This window comes from Panthera tigris, chromosome B1, assembly GCF_018350195.1.
Source record: "Panthera tigris isolate Pti1 chromosome B1, P.tigris_Pti1_mat1.1, whole genome shotgun sequence".
Classification (NCBI taxonomy): domain Eukaryota; kingdom Metazoa; phylum Chordata; class Mammalia; order Carnivora; family Felidae; genus Panthera; species Panthera tigris.
The window spans coordinates 81,191,535-81,206,665 of record NC_056663.1 but is presented as its reverse complement, the minus strand read 5'-3'; the positions used below and the strand labels follow the sequence as shown (position 1 = coordinate 81,206,665).

Sequence of the window (15,131 nt, the reverse complement as noted above, 5' to 3'; positions counted from 1 at the left end):
CTCAGCATTTTCAAGGAGTATAAATATTTTGCATCATTGCTGTTCTGATGTAGGTGCCAGGCCTGAGTATGCTGAACTGATTAAAGTGTTTGTCCTCCTCTCTCCCTCCCTCTTTCCCATTTGCAGTTATTTGATATTTCTCTGCAGGTGGTGTACATTTGTGTGATATTGCAATTCTTAGGAAACTGTAACCAGGGTCGTGAGAGATGATTTTCTAGAGGTGGGTGATGCCAGAGCCTCTCTGGAGGATCCAGGCAGGATCAGGTTTCTTCTGAGGGTAGGGATTTGTCCTTGATTTAGTTTTGACCCCTACAACCATAGGTATGTAACCAAATACATTTTTCCTTTTTGCAGTATCCATTGGTTTTATACCCTTGAAGAGCTGATGACCTTTGCGTTTTAGAGAAATGACCGTTTTTAAGCAATTAAAAATGTTAACCTCTTACATCTCTTGGAATTTAAGTAATTTTTTTCCTACTAAGTTCATTAAAGCATTAAGTAAGTCCCATTTTCCCCATATACATTTATTAGTTAAGAAAACTAAATTTCGGTTTGTGATTTTGATTTATAGTAATTCTGGGCTAAAGATAAAATGTAATGACTCGGTTAGATCGGAAAAAGAAGAAACTAGAGTGTAATTTGAGTATATTTAAGCTGTAGTCGCCTACATAATCAAGGCCAAGTTGTGTGTGTATAAAAGATCTCATTTGTGTAGTCTTACAAGGCTAATGGAGGCATCATTGAGGCTTTATAAATAATGTAAGTTGTGTATAATGTAGAGTCTCCAGAGACAGCAGAGAAAGCATCATTACCAGCCTTTTCAACCTGCTTGAGATCTTAAATTGATTTACAGCACTGAACTGGTGCAAAATGATACATCAGGATGACATGGGGTCAGCCTGTAAAAGTCTATGATGTCAGCCTATTAGTTCAGTCATCATAATTAAACCATATTACAGGGGCAGCTAAGCAGGAGTCTGGCGTTATACTTCAGATATGGGTGGTTCATGGATTTTGTTTATAGTGGAAAAGCTGAGCAGCCCAGGAACGCTAGTGTTTCTGAAAGAGGGAAAGGCTTACAGAACTCTGAATTTCCAAAGAAATTGAAGATAAATGCAGGGATGTTCAGTCTGCCTTGCCTAAGTAGCTTTTTATTTGGTAGTGGAGGAACAAATGCATTGGGGTTGCTGATAAGGACCTTTGCAGCTCTGATCTGTGTACTGAATCATGCTTCATGTGAGCTTGAATTTAACTTGGCCTTAGGGACCTTCTAAAATATCAGAGGACCACATACTTCTTATCTCTGATCCTTTCATTAGCACTAAGTTGCACCGTATTGATGTATCAGCTGGCATGTTATTTCTTTAACTAGTCAGGGTTATCAGGTCTCCACTGAAAACAAAGATACTTGAATTGAACATATGAACAATTCAGGAAGAGAAGACCTTTGTTTTTTTACTTAAATTTCTGGCAGTCGTATTCAGTTTATGGGTCGTCTGAGGATGACCATGTGGCGGTGGCTACCATATTGGATAGTGTATGTAGACCATTTCCGTTATCGCAGAAGGTTCTGCTGGATAGTGCTGCTGTAGCACCTTTGCTTCTCCTTTTCCTTCTTTCAGCTACTTTTCTGCTTTTTACTTATACTAGTCAGTTTGTGGGGTCAAAAAAGAAAGAGATGTATCATTAATTTTTCTACTTTCTAGTTGGCTCTTGATAAGATAAACGCAGTTTGGAAGTAACAAGTACTGGATAAGATGAGGTTGACTTTTCTATGGGTCATGTTTATCATAGACCCTAATTTGATTTAGAGCTTTGGATAAGATAAATAGTGGTAGCTAATATTTTCTGAGTTTTTACTGTATGCTTAGTTTTAATACTCATACCTCATTTAAACCCCAAAACTTACCTAAGTACTGTTGTTACCACATTTTACAGGCAAAGAAACTTGAGTTCAGAGTGATTCAGTATCTTGCCTCAGGCTACATAACTAGTGAGTGATTATGATTTATAATCTTAGCTGGGATATGAACAGGCAGTTTGACTCTGGAGCCTCACTTTTAACTATATATGCATTAAATATATAAAATACAAATGTTATGTAATATATTTATTATATAATATATATTGTATATATTTAGTTTGACTATATATTTTATATATTTTAGTTTGTATTTATATGTATACTTTTTTTGCTTAGAATATTTGAATAATCCTTGTTCTGCTCTGATTTGCTATTCCAGTATAGACATGACTTTACTTTTAGACAAATTTGCCCTCTATTTTGCTTTTCTGGGCTGTCTTCTTTTAAGTACTTAAGAAGAAATATAATGTTTATATTATACATATCTAAGCAGAACATAATTGGAAGAATAAATATGACCAAAAAAGCAATGCATTTCAAAGCTGAATTGTTGTCCTCTCTGTTTTTCAGATAATTCCTGTCACTTTCCCCTTGTGTTTTTCTTGTAATATCACAAGCTGATGGTAGTGAAAAGTTCTAGTATTTAATGACATCAAAATTAGCCTTCTCTTAGCTGTTAAACACTACACTTTGAAATGAAAATAGTTCATTGCAAATTCTGGAATTTTTTTCCACATTTGTCTACTTTTGTGTAGTCTTGCAGTGATTTTTTTTTTTTTTTTTTTTTTTTTTTAATGGTGAGGCTGTTTAAGAATCTAATGATACCATGGATCCAATGTCTGCTCATTCCCATCCTCTAATCCAAAGATGTTTATATGCCCTGGTGAGCTTGTATACACACAAGTACCCAAATTGCATGATATTTCAGGTGAAGGACATGATGGGACAGCCTTGCCAAGTGCATTCATAAACATTAAGATTTGTAATTTCCTCTGCAGAGAATAGAGATATTTAGTGTTAAAAGCTGCTTTGAAGATTTTCTCATCCAGTTGGTTTCGTATCAGGCTGAGCAATCTGAGGCCCAGAGAAGACAGCTGACTTGCCTAGAGCCACTCTTCTAAGTGACTAGAAGAGGCAAAGCCAGAACCCAGGTCACTCTTTTTGCTGTTGAGTTTTCATTTGTTTATCCTTTGCTGCCATGCTCACTGTTTCCTAAGGCTGTGGTCTGAATAAATCCACTGTAATTTGGGGAGGGAAGGAAAGGATAATTTTTGGCATGGTATTGACTTTTTGTACCTAACATCATTTGAGCTGAGTAGGAATCAAGTCTGACAACCTCAGAGAGATGTTTTTTTTACAGATTAAAATCGATTTTTCTTTTTTTCATTTTAGAAATGGAAAAGAAAAGCCCTGTGTCTCAATCAATGGGACCTTACTAGAAAATGAGAGATCCAAGATTGTACAAAGTTCAAGTTAACTCAGACAGTTCTGTATGAATTTTCTGTCTTGACTCTCAAAAACAAATCACATTTTTAACCAAAAGCCAAAGTTTGGGGTATTTAAGGAAGGTGCTAAGGGGTATTAGGGAGAGAATTGGAAAGATCTGAAAAGAAAAAGGATAGTTTACATACAAAGAAGTAGAGAAACTTGATATTAAGTCATAAAGTGAGGCTGATGAAGTGTTCTCTATAAAGGTATGTCGTTTCAGTGTTTTCTGTGTGTGGTTTTACTGTTTTCTCTCCCTTTCTTTCTCTCTGTCTTCCTCTCTCTCTTTCTCCGTCTCTCTCTTTCACCCTTACTTTCTCCCTTTTACCAACAGATTACCGGTTTATTATAAAGGATTCAACTCAGGACCAGCCAGATGGAGGAAGTACACAGGGCAGGGTACAGAGGAAGGGGCGCAGAGCTCCCGTGTCCTCTCCGGGCATGCCACTCTCCTAGCACTTTGTGTTCAGCAACTGGAAGCTCTGGTTTTACTTTTTGTGCCAAGATTAGCAGGGTATGCTTTGATAACAAATAGGGGCATCACCTTTTCTCTCTGAAGTGAAATCTCTTGGCTCTTTATATTCCTTTTCTGCTGTTACCTAGTAGTGCACATATTCAGTCCAGTTTGGTGATCTGTCATCTGATTTGCAGCAAAAATACTGAAGTATTTTTAACACATACTCTGGAGTAACTTTCTTATTAAAAAAAAAAAAGCAAAACTAGCATGAATGTAATTACTTAAAATCTAAATTAAAATGATTTTGCTGTGCATTATTAAGATGGTGTCAGTTTTAGGGGCTCCTGGGTGGCTTAGTCAGTTAAGCGTCTGACTCTTAATTTTGGCTCAGGTAATGATCTCACGGGTTCGCCGGTTTGAGCCCTGCATCGAACTCTACACACTGGTAGTGCGGACCCTGCTTGGGATTCTGTGTCTCTCCCTCTCTCTCTGCCTCTTCCCTGCTTGCTTACTGTCTCTCTCTCAAAATAAATAATAACTTTAAAAATTTTTAGAGATGTCAATTTTAGAGATGTACAAGTGCTATTAGGTAAAAACAGTAACACAGCTATTGCTGGCTGATTTGCAGAATGACCAGGCTCTGTAGAACATTCATTTATGTAAGAGAAAAAAAGTCAAAACTTTCACAAATAGTTCAACTACAGTGATTATATCAGAGTTTTTAGGAAGGTACTGGGAACTACAGTATCTGAGGAGTTTTACATCTTTGTAGTTTTTGTTATAAGCTCAAATCAGAACTTCAGGGGAGACTCCCTCTTAAAGTAACTCTTTATGGTCTGAGTGAATCCTTAACCTGGCAATTTCCTCCAAATCTCTGCTCAGTTTCCAGTGTTCAGATAAGGAGACTTGTTCCCTTGTTAAGAACCCAGAACTATAGTGTGGATCCATTTCTGAACTAATTTTCTTAAGACAATAATCCTGAATATAAAGAAGGAACACATACATATATAACAGTTAATTATGCATCTGTATCGTTTTTGAGCTCAGAATGTAAATATTCATGATTTCACATTTGAAAGATAGAGGGGTCTTAGCTATTGATTCAAAACCATTTATATACATAATTTTTATAATTTTTAAATGCTCTATTTGTAGTTTCTCCTTAATTTTAGGGTGGCTGTACTATAGATATTTTTTCCTATAATCTCAGATAGTTAGGGTATAGTTACTCAAACTGTTCATTCATTTTCTTTTCCTTGTCTATCTTTAGTGGTTTCTTTGCGGTGTGCTTATGCAAAGTGGAAGTATTTCAGACCTTTAAGGTTTTTTTTTCTTTCAGAGTCAAACACCACAAGGAAAAAAAAGGGGAACTAATTATCTTTCAAGTATTATAATTAGGCATTAAATTAAGTCATTTAGTTAGCTAAATGCAAGATCTTTTGTTTAAATTGAAAGAAAACATGTCTTTTTAATAGAGAGGAGGTATTACATATACCATTATTTGATAATTTTGATGCAGTATTATAGTCCGTATGTACTTCATTTATTCCATTGAATATTTATTAGTTCTGAGTGGCTCAATAATTAAAAGACACACAAAAATGAAAAATTAAATGCAGCAACACTGCAAGAATTGTTGCAGGGTAATACAGGAAGAGGTTGAGCAGACAACTTGCATGAGGACCACTGTGGTATGGAGGACATGCGAATTTGCATAGGGAGAGGAGAGAAGTGTTCTAGGCAGAGAGGTGGTATGGAAGACCAGAGAGGTAAGCATGTATGCTGAGGATCTGTATAGCACTGTCCAACAGAACTTTCTGGAGTGATGGAGATGTTTTGTATCTATACTGTCCAGGATAAAAGTCACCAGCCATAAGTGGCTACTGAGCACTTAAAACGTGGCCAGTGCAACTGAGGGGAGTTGCATTTTTTTAATTTTAATTAAGTTATGTTTAGACATAGCTGTGTTTATCCTGCGGCTGTCGTGTTGGACAGCACAGACCCACAGGCTGGTGAGCAGCCCTCCCTCACCACTGTGGGTATTCCTGATAGGGCTCAGTGTGGTCAGGTGGGAGACACGTTCAGAAAGGTTAAGTTGGAGTGAGAATTTGAGACCTTACAGTGCCAGAATAAGGAAGCATCGGGAATCACTGAAGGTGAACATGCAGTGATGCCAGCAGATTAATAGGAAAGTATTTGAATTATCTGTGTGATATATGAGATGGGTTTTGTGAGCAAAAAAACCAACTGGTGGTTATTTGGCTATAGAGTAATGGGAGAGAGGGGTCAGAGAGTGTTCTTAAGTTTCCAACTTGAGTGGCTGGAAAATTAATAAAACCTTTTCTTAAGAATAGGTACGAACTGGGGCACCTGGGTGGCTCATTCGGGTAAGTGTCCGACTCTTGATCTGTGCTCTGGTCGTGATCTCATGGTTCATGGGTTTGAGCCCCTTGTGGAGCTCTGTGCTGGTTGTGGAGCTTGCTTGGGATTCATTCATTCTCTCTCTCTCTCTCTCTCTCTCTCTCTCTCTCTCTCTCTTTCTCTCTCTGCCCCTCCCCCTCTTGTGCTTACGTGTACACAAGCTTTCTTTCTGTCTCAAAATAAATAAATAAACTTAAAAATTAGGGAAGAACTGGTTGTGGAAGGAATAAAGATTGTATGAATGATAAACTAGAATTGACATGTTGAGGTAAGGTGGGATAGCTAAGGACAGTGATGAATCCAGAGTCATCTCCTGGAAATGATGATGGTTGGACTTCTAAGGGTGGATAGGTATTCTGAGAGAACCATGAAAGAGAGCCAGTAAGTTGACTCTTCCACTGAAGTGCACAGTTGGAAATTAATAGAAGGGAGAGGCATATATTTAAAGTGAATGAGGGGTGCCTGGGTGGTTCAGTCAGGTAAGCATCTGACTCGATCTCAGCTCAGGCCTTAATCTCAGGGTCGTGAGTTCAAGCCCCGTGTTGGGCTCCATGCTGGTCATAGAGCCTACTTAAAAAAAGATAAAAATAAAGTGGATAGAGGAAGAAACTGGAAGAAACATGTGAGCTCAGAGGAGCAGTGAAACAAAGCCTAGGGAAGAGAGATTCCAGAAGTAGGTTCAGAGTGGGAAAATGTTGTATGGTTTATGGTGAAGGATAAGCCTGGGTAATCAAGTGAATGTAGTTGTGAAGAGACACAGCAGATTGAGAAATGAGAAATAGATTCTCAGATGCCCTCAAGTGACTTATATTTCAGAATCGATGAGATTGTTTTGATTCCAAAGGTTGAAGGAAAGAAGTTAATGGACAGAGAGCAATTAAAGATAATGGAGTTAGTGATCTGAAGTGCAGGTGACAAAATATAACCATGGTAAGGAGGGAGAGTTGTCTGAGACAGAAGCACAATGGAGTCCAAGTTGGAAGAAAGGAGATGGCAGAGCGTGTGCTGATTTTCCCAGTAGTATGGGAGGCAGGTCCCTTCACTGGGTTGGTGAGGTGGGCGGACCAGCAGATGGTATTGGAAGTTTAAAAATAATGGAAAAGTTTTGAAAGAACTATCATAGGTAGTGTGCCAGGAAATCTATGGAGAATTCAAAATCTAACCAGCAGGGACAAAGCCTGATGGGAAGGGTGATGTGGCTGTAGACTAGGTAATTGTTACTTTCTGGGATAACTTAATGGCCTGATAGCAAGATTAGAGAGAAATGTCGGTAAAGATGATTCTGGCCAATGGTTGGCAAATCAGTTAAGAGATGAGGCTCTAGAGGCAGATTGCCTGGGTTTAAAGTCTAAGCCCCAACACTTACTTGCTTTTTGTAACTTTGGGGGAGGTGCCATTCACTTTGGTGAAAAATTGAGATGATAGTATCAGCCTCAAGATTGATAGTAAGATGAAATGAGTTACACTTCCATATTTCATCTAATCTAAGATGCTGCTAATTATTTCATTGCATTATTTCATGTACTACTTGAGGACAATGTCAGACATACCATTGATTGTAGAGTTCCTGGTTTCAGAGGTGTTAAAATGGGGGCGGTGGGGGGGGGTGCATTTTACACTGAGCATAGGATCCAGTGCACAGTAAGCATTCAGAAAACATTGCTGTTTATAAAAATCAATGTGATTTTTAGAGTCTAGAATGTTAATGAGCAGTATTGAGTCCAATCTAGATAAGAGGTCATGGGTTACAAGGAGTCTAATGGACTTAAATGAATTGAGAAGAGTTAAGCAGTGGGAATCCTGGTGATGACGTTGTGAAATATCAAGTTTGGGAATTTGTAGATGGAGCATTTCCCTGACAATTGTAGATAAAGGCTTTTGAGAAAACTATAGTAATTGAGTTAAGAGAAGAATGCCCTTTAATGATTTAAAGAAGTTACTTAAATTGCCCAGAGCTTTTAAAGATAAGTATTTCGAATTTATCTGTGGCTTTTTTTTTATAGCATTCATTAGTGTTAAATTTTTTTTTTTTTTTTTTCCGGTGGAGTAATACATGCTCAGTGTAGAAAGATTCTGGCATGGATTCTTGTCATAATGACAGAAGGAGAAAGAGAGGTGGTTGTGCCATTTCATCAAGAGATAGGAGGGAGTAATTAATAGCTAGCTCTAGAGCCTCCCCCCTTTTAATTTTTTAATGTTTATTTTATTTTTGAGAGAGAGAGAGACAGAGTGTGAGCAGGGGAGGGGCAGAGAATGAGGGAAACAGAATGTGAAGCAGACTCCAGGCTCTGAGCTGTCAGAACAGAGCCCAATGCAGGGCTTGAACCCACAAACCATAAGATCATGACCTGAGCTGAAGTACGTTTAACCGACTGAGCCACCCAGGCACCCCTCTAGAGACCTTTTAAATGTAAAAGGCAAAAGCCATAAAGGAAGATTTGATAGATGTGACAGCATTTATATGGCCAAATACACACTTACAAATGACGAAACATGGACTCACACAAACAACCTTTTAGGTAATATATTTGCAGCAAGTTACCATTCTATGTAAGAAACTTCTAAAATCAATAGGAAGACACCCCCAGTAAAAAACAAAATTGGCAAAGGACAAAAACAAATAATAAAATGCTAAGTATTAAGAAACAAAAAATGTTCTCCTGTGTCCTGGTCAGATTCCTCACTGAAATAGGAATGATGTCTTTTATATCATTGTGTTATTCTTTGTGTGCCAGGAGGTATCCGTCTGGGAAAACTGGGTTTTTCTTATTGAAGCCAGTATTTCCCAGCTGCCGATGCAAAGCTGCAGTTATTTGGAGGTACCCAATATATGTAAGCTGGAGTTACAAGAGACAGGCCTTCTCTGTCCTGTTTCCTTGATAATACCCTGCTCCTCTCCGTGACATGATTTGGGGTCAGAGTCTCCTAGGAATGTGAGGTGTTCCAGCCCTATAGGGGTTATCCATTATATGCAGTTTCTCAGGCAACTGATGGGATTGATGAACCTTAAAGACACCATTGCTTCACAGAGTACGTGAAAATGGGCCTCTTTCTCTCCTACCTGGGTTGCAGGATTAGTTTTATTTGTACTGGCATTTTCTTATTCCTAGGAGACACACCGGTGGTCTTGGAATATGGTTTTGATTGTTGAGATGGATTAGTTTATAAGGTATTAAAGTGAGAAAAGTTCTCCCATGTAGTAGGAGTTCTTATAAGCTGAAAAACATTTAGAGTTAGGCATCAGCATTTAATTTCTCAGATTTTCTCCTAAGGATAATAGTGATCAGAGGTGTTAAAAAAAAGCTTTCATACACTGCCTGTAAAGGAAACATCTATTGCTTGTTGGTTAGATCCTTACCTAACTGAAGTACAGTCTTACTCAGCATTGAGTTCTTCCCTAGGGGCTAGACAGAATAGAATTAATTTGTTAGCATCTTCTGCCTCACCATCTTCTTTCTTTTAAATGACCTGAAAAGATTTCAAAGTTAGGGGGGAAGAAGGACTTTTTTTTTTTTAATTTTTTTTGGGGGGGCCTTTATTTATTTTTGAGAGAGAGAGAGAGAGACAGAGTGTGAACAGGGGAGGGGCAGAGAGAGAGGGAGACACAGAATCTGAAGCAGGCTCCAGGCCCTGAGCTGTCAGCACAGAGCCCAGAGTGGGGCTCAATCTCACAGACAATGAGATCATGACCTGAGCCGAAGTCAGATGCTTAACTGACTGAGCCACCCAGGTGCCCCCAAACAGACTGAAATCTCACCTAAAGGCTTACCACTTGGCCCGATCCTATCCCCTCCTTGTTCTGAGTGAGCATGTGTGAGAACCCTGAGCTGATATGCCTTGGTCAGACTTAGACTCTTTAAAAGCTGAGCTGGGGAGAAGGGAGGATGAACTGCAAAATGGGTCTTAATTTTAGCAGAGACTGACTGTAGCTTTTCCGTGAAAGGGAATAATAATGCAGTGCATGTTGCATTAGCACTTAGCCCCTGTTGAAACCCAGGATGGCAGGTTGTATATGGCTTGCCGTCCCCTCTATTATAGCTTCCTGTTTTGCTTTTTGCCCATTGCTGGCTTTGCAGTCTGGCATGATTAATAACCACCTCTTTATTTTCCTGTGTTTTTGTTTGTGTGCTTAGGGTTTTTATGAAATTTGTTCAAGCTTCAGGGAATGTTTCATTGGTTTTAAATGTTTTCCTCCTAACTGTGAACAAAATTAACCTGATTAACATTCAGATGATTGGCACACAAACTATTTATAGCATTTATTTGCATTCAGACACTGAGGAGTTTTGTCAAATTGTGCAGGCTGAGATGTTGATCTCTATTTGGGGAAAGGCTCCTTTAAGAAGGTGCATCCTCACTGTGGCCTTCTGCCTGTTGTGGCATCCATATTAACCAATTCAGCAAGCAGTTCATACCCTCCTGCTGCCTGTCCACTGTGTTTGGGGAGGGAATGAGGACTGTATAAGTCAGTTTCTGACTTGAAGGAGCAGTCTTATTAGTAAGAGACTACAAAAATAAGAAAGTTAAATAACAAGTCATCATTGTTAGTGTTGCGTATTTTTAATTTGAAAGTATTTCTCTTACAATTGGGATAACCTTTCAAAATCAAGAGATTGAGAAAGAAAGCTGAAGACGCAGTTGATAGAGCTCTTGCATCCTGCCCTTCAGCAGTTTTTGTGTCTGTATTTATACTTCATAGGGTATCCCCTACACAGTTGATAAAATTGGAGTCGGTGGTCATAAATGTTAGGCTTGCACTAAAAATCTTGTAACTTTGAGGAAAAGTACAAGCCAGCTTGTCTAGTCTAGCTTTTGTTTTAATTGCTTTTATTACAGTTATCTATTAACTCTTTAGACTGAGTTACTTGGAGGTACACAGGCAGTGTCTTTATGATCTTTGTGTTAGCACAATTGTTCTCACCTTGTCTGCACATCAGAATCACTTCAGCAACCACCACAGAAGTGCATGGACCTGCCTCTAGGGGATTCTATTCAAGGGTTATGGCGGGGAGTTTTTATAAAAGTGTTACAAGTAAGTTTAATGTACACCAGCATTAAGAACTATTGGCCTGACACACAGTAGGTACTTGATGAATTTTTTCATTTTGATGTAAGTTCATTGTGGGTATGAACTAAGTCTTTTATACCCAGCAGCACTTGACCCTGGGTGATACCTGTTGTAAGCGCTCAAGACATACCAGTTAATTCTGAGGAATGGTTGTTTTGTTCCTGCTTTTCTTGTTTGAGGAGAAAAAGAGGAAGAAGAATGTGTATGTTTAACTTCTTTCTCTTTTCCCTTCTTGAAGAGATCAGCAATTCCTTGTGTCCTAGTGTCTAGAAGTAGAGTCATATAAAACTGTTGAGGCCCGAGGCACTTAGATAACAAGGAGGAAAGGAGAGAAAAGCATAGCTGAGCACAGCAGTGGTTCCTCTGCCAGGAACTGGAGAAATTTTGGGTTGTCACAACTGGGGGAGGCAGGGCATGAGTGATTCAACAGCATCAAGTGGGTAGAGGGCAGGGATGCTGCTTAATATCCCATAATGCTAAGAAACCCTGCAGTAGAGCAAGAAAAGGCAGGGATTAGGAGGCACATAAGAATTGAAGTGTTAGTGCCACCAGCCGATGTTTCTGCCATACCGAGACACGGTTTGCTTTATCTTCCCGTCTGCTCCTCCTTCCTTCCCCCACACCCTCCAGAGTGCAGACTAATATTTTTTGCCAATATCTATAGATAGCATTGTGATTGTCAGCTGTGTGCTAGCCATTAAGATGAGTATTTTAATATTTTACCTATACTTAAATTTTCTCCATCTCTACATTTGCTTGAATGGAAAAGTATTACCTTTAAAAAAAATGAGCCAGTAGTTTTGATTTGTTTTGTTTTCCATGAAGGACTCTTGAGAATAACCAATGGAAATGTAAAGAAAATGCATTTCGTAAAAGGAGTTTAATTTTAATGTTCCACAGACTTATCATAAGAAAAGAATATTAAAGGGGCACCTGGGTGGCTCAGTCGGTTGAGCGTCCAACTTTGGCTCAGGTCATGATCTCACAGCTCGTGAATTTAAGCCCTGCATTGGGCTCTGTGCTGATAACTCAGAGCCTGGAGCCTGCTTTGGATTTTGTGTCTCCCTCTCTCTCTGCCCCTAACCCACTTGCATTCTGTCTCTGTCTCTCTCAAAAATAAACAAACATTTAAAAAAATAATAAAAAAAAAAGAATATTAAGAGTTGAACACATATATGGTCTGTTGGTGTGAAGCCCTCGTGCAGGTTCCTTATGTCTTGTTGAGTCACAGCTTATGATTTCTTATGCCTATTTTGGACTCTTTAGATTAAAATGAACTTCATTTTGTCATTGCTGCCCTGATAAAACTCTTGGTTTTTCCTGTGTTCTAGGAAAGTGTATCAAGAAGGAAAGAACAATGAAACCAAATAAGTTGGGAAGGGAAGGAATTAGAGGGACTAAAATAAAACCATAAGCAAATCCTTGATTACCAGGCTTCTGCTTTATGCATGAGACACAGGAGGAGGTTATTTAAGAGGAGCAGGTTGCCTTGGCAAGCTCCTGAACATTTCTGTACCTGTTTCATCATCTCTAAAATAGTCCTTATAGGATTCCTGTAAGGATTACGGGAGTTAATAGGTATAAAGTGTCCAAACAGTGCTTGGTGCTTCATTGTGGGGTGGTAGTGGTGGTGGTGATAAGAGGATAATTTTTGATTCTTTTTGAATACTTGAGCCGTACTGAAAATTGATGGAGACCATGGATGCACTCTTGTATAATGTCACCCCTCGAACCATGTGCATGACCGCTCCCTCCCTTTGCAGTTGGTAGTGATGGTAATGAGAGTTTGTTGAATCTTCAAATTGGTGTGTTTCAGATGTTCTGTTCAGGCTGTTTCTTGCCTACAGTCAGAACTTCAAGAGGAGGGTGGGGAGATTTATATGATAAAATATGTTTTGCCTTGGTAAATTTTATAATATAGATATATATATTTCATATATAATTTATAATATAGAATATAGAATAAAACCATTCTGGTTAACTGTGTCATCCACTTAGAGATTTTCCACAGCAATATTTGAGTCTTGCACAAGCCTTTCTTTAGACTTTACTGTGTTCTAAGGGGTGTCTGGGTGGCTCAGTTGGCTAAGCGGCCGACCGGCTCAGGTCATGATCTCACGGCTTGTGGGTTCAGGCCCCACATCGGGCTCTGTGCTGACGGTTGAGAGCCTGGAACCTGCTTCAGATTCTGTGTCTCCCTCTCTCTACCCCTTCCCCACTCATCCTCTATTTCTCTCTCAAAAATAAATAAATGTAAAAAAAATTTTTTTTAGAATTTACTATATTCTCAGGGTATATATAATAGCTTTATTATTAGTGTAAACAACATGTGGAAAGGAGTTAAAACCTTTCTTGATAAAGCATAATATATTCCAAAAACTGGTTAATTTTTTTTTTTAATTCATTGAGGTGTAATTGATATACAGTATGTTATTTTCAGGTGTATAACATAGTGATTGGACATTTATTTACATTGTGAAATGGTCACCACAATAAGTCTAGATATCATCTGTCACCTTACAATGTTAGTACAATATTATTGACTGTATCTCTCATGCTGTATATTACATCCTCATGGTTTATTTATTTTTTAAGTGGCAGTTTGTACTTCTTACTCTCTTCCACGTATTTTGCCCCTCTCTCCCAACTTTTCTCCCCTTTGGCAACTACCAGTCTGTTCTCTGTGTCGTGAGTCTGGGTTTTTTGTGGTTTTGTTTTGTTTGTTTTTTTTTTAGATTACACATATAAGTGACATCTTGTAGTATTTGTCTTTCTCCATCTGGCTTATTTCACTTAGGATAATACTGTCAAGGTCCATCCATGTTGTCACACATGGCAAGATTTCATTCTTATGGCTGAATAGTATCTCTGTGTGTGTGTGTGTGTGTGTGTGTGTGTGTGTGTGTGTGTGTGTGTATCACATCTTTCTTATCCATTCATCCATAGTTGGACACAGGTTGCTTCCATATCTTGGGTATTGTAAATTACAATGTAAATAATGAACATAGGGATGCATATAACTTTTTGAATTAGCATTTTCATTTTCTTCAGGTAGATACTCAGTAGTAGAATTGCTGGATCATATGGAATTTTTTTTTAGGTGCCTCCATACTGTTTTCCACGGTGGCTGCGCCAATTAACATTCTCACCAACAATGCACAAGGTTTCTCTTTCTCCATATCCTCACCAACAGTTGTTATTTCTTTTTGACAATTTTTTGATAAAAACCATTCTAACTGGTGTTAGGTGACATCTCATTGTGGTTTGACTTGCATTTCCCTGATGCTTAGTGATGTTGAGCATCTTTTTATGTGCCTGTTGACCATCTGTACGTCTTTGGAAAAATGCCTACAATGGTTAATATTTATTTATTTATTTATTGTTTTATTTATTTATTCATTCATTTATTTATTTAGAGAGCACACGTGTGTTGGGGAGAGGGCAGAGAGAGAGAGAGGGAGAGAGAGAATTCCAAGCAGGCTCCGTTTTGTCAGCATAGAGCCCAATTCGAGTTTCAATCCCATGAAAGGTGAGATCGTGATGTGATCCGAAATCAAGAGTCAGATGTGTAACCGACTGAGCCACCCAGGCGCCCCTACAGTGGTTACTTTTTATTAAGGCTGCTTTGGATTATCCATTTATTGTTCATACTGATGTGACTGGTTGACAGTCAGTTGAACTCAATTTGTATTTTTATTGCATGGTAAGTAACAAAGCCCAGGATGCATGTAACATGTAGTTGTGGCAAAGAAAACAGCATAGATTGTTGGTTGTTCATCCTGTGTTCTCCTTAGATAAACAGCCTGAACATATTGTGTGGCTCTTACCACCGTCAT

At 38.6% G+C, this 15,131-nt stretch overlaps 1 protein-coding gene across 1 annotated transcript in view; it reads right to left on the bottom strand.

Annotated features, from left to right (window-relative positions):
- LOC122238071 (collagen alpha-1(I) chain-like) overlaps positions 1-15,131 on the bottom strand; it is a 108,318-nt gene extending 93,187 nt beyond the window's left edge. The window contains exons 1-2 of the mRNA XM_042984753.1: positions 15,123-15,131; positions 12,784-12,848 (exon numbers count right to left, since the gene is read on the bottom strand). Coding sequence (XP_042840687.1) covers positions 12,784-12,848; positions 15,123-15,131 — 74 coding nt within the window. The remainder of the gene's footprint in view (positions 1-12,783; positions 12,849-15,122) is intronic.